At 42.9% G+C, this 2106-nt stretch overlaps 1 protein-coding gene across 1 annotated transcript in view; it reads right to left on the bottom strand.

Moving 5' to 3' along the window:
• Window positions 1–879: 879 nt before the first annotated feature.
• Window positions 880–2106, bottom strand: part of LOC101851663 — an 11604-nt gene continuing 10377 nt past the window's right edge. Inside the window, exon 10 of the mRNA XM_013086117.2 lies at window positions 880–1403. Within this exon, the coding sequence (XP_012941571.1) occupies window positions 1181–1403 (223 nt within the window). The 3' untranslated portion in view covers window positions 880–1180. The remainder of the gene's footprint in view (window positions 1404–2106) is intronic.

Genomic DNA, 2106 nt, shown 5'->3' with positions numbered 1-2106 from the left:
ATTCTTTTTTTTAGTTTTAGTAAGTGTTTTACGGCACTTACAACACAATAAAGTCATATAAGTGCCGAAGATAAGAGGTGTTACAAGAGAGTAACAAACACAAAATAGAAAGAGGGGAGAAAAGGACGATAGATGTTTGATAGGAAAGAAGGAGCAAACCACACCAGGGCACCCACCAACCACCCGCTGACATTCATGAACAACAGACCAAAAAAGTACGACAGATGACACCAGTCACAGGCAGGAACTTTCCTTTTTTAGTTTAATTTTAATAGACTTTTTACGGCACTCGCAACTGCATAAGGTCATATGAGCGCCAAGGGGTGGATGTCAACAGAGAAGTCTTTACAGGGAATCAGGCTTACTCTGCTCACCTCTCTAGCTTCAACAGCACAAAGTCTGCTTCCACTATCAAGGCACCCCGGAAATAGTGGGTAACAACAGTGTGACTAACATGGCAAAAGAAGTAGAAGAAAAATGACGACAGTAAGGGTGAGGAAAGAAAAAGCAGCAGTTCCCTGCTGTAGATCAGGCACAGTTATGAGCATAACATTGAAAAATCAGCCCATTTACAATTCAACTGTGAATAAGAACAAGTCAATGTCCCACCCCCCCCCCTTTGGGAATGGCCTAAAGACAACTTCAGTCAGTAGCAGCGACCGCCCCGGGGTGTGAAAGCTTCCACCAAGGATTTTGATTTTGACTTTTGGGGCAATAACCCATCTTGGCTGCCACCGACACACGAGGGAGAGAATTGTGTGCTCCATATGGACCCTGACACAACAAAATGTCAGGCAGCGTGGGGAAATCAGGCGCTTGTCAAAATAATGAAATTGGAGAAACAGGCATTTTCCCGCCAGTTTGGAAATTTTTACGAAATTTTTATTTTTTGGCATAACCTCTTTTAGGTCCATGTGGTCGCTTGCACAATGGGGCTATCCTGAAAAATTCTGCTTTGAGAAAATCAAAGGTAAAGTTTTTGGACCCTTGTTCAGTTCCTTTAAAAGACAAGGAGAGTTTTCTCTATAACCAAACAAATATACACACCAATGAAACAATTCCTCTCCTATAGGTAGGGCAACGTTTACTTTTGGTGTAGGTCAAGATTTCTGGAAACCCACGAAATCTGGGTCAGCCCGCATGTCCTTAACAGCGACCAATCGTCTGCAGCTGTCTCCGACTAGGAATGTTCTTCGATGTAACGGTACAGTTCCTCTCTGTCTGCGTCATTTTTCACCGTTCCTATCCAATAGTCGCGGCAGCTTTTTAGAGTCCTTTCGAGCTGCGTGGTTACCAAGGCCTCTTCCAACACAAACTGCAGGAACGGTTTCTTCAAGTGCTCAAAGCCCAGCTCCCCCAGGGACTTGAGGATGCGGGTGATGCGAAGGTAGTTGTGGGATGACCTGAAACCACAAAAAAAACCCACCAAAAATGCAACTTCAATGATACCGTATATCATTTATTGTAAAGAATGCTGACAAAATGAGATACTTCTCAAATTCAAGCCTTAAGGAAATAGATACATCACGCTTGTAGGTGAAGTTTTTACAATTTATAAAAGTATGAAATAATAAAAGGCATGCTATATACTTAATGAATATAGCATCAATAGAAAATCTACAAATTTGACCCTAGTGTCGATTTTTTGTCAATAATATCTCCACTGGTGGATTGCGAGAAGTAACTCATTTAGTCAGCACGTTTCACATTTACACAAGAATAGGTACACAGATAACTCGAATCCGTCGGGACTGGCCTCGGTTGTTCGAGAGATCCGTAATTCGAGGGATATCTTACAAAGAAAAAGAAGAGGAAAAAAAAAAAGTGGGACCACGAGCACAGTTCAACAGATGATACGTGACTTTGAGTCTTCTGTGTTCCACCTATCCGGGTCACACAGCATTGGTATATTCATCATCATCCAGTGCCAGATCTGCGACAGACATCGGCGATCATGGTTCTCCATTCATTCCTTTGCTCGGATGCTCTCAAAAAAGCTACGTTTCCCTGATCTTTCCCTGTTACCCATTTGTTTGGGTTCCCTAAGTAGGTTGCTCTGGGCCTACCCCTGCCTCGCTTGCCCTCAATTTTGCCAGTGAAAGCTAG

Source organism: Aplysia californica, unplaced genomic scaffold (genome assembly GCF_000002075.1).
Source record: "Aplysia californica isolate F4 #8 unplaced genomic scaffold, AplCal3.0 scaffold00437, whole genome shotgun sequence".
In the NCBI taxonomy this organism is placed as follows: domain Eukaryota; kingdom Metazoa; phylum Mollusca; class Gastropoda; order Aplysiida; family Aplysiidae; genus Aplysia; species Aplysia californica.
This window is presented reverse-complemented; position numbering and strand designations above follow the sequence as displayed.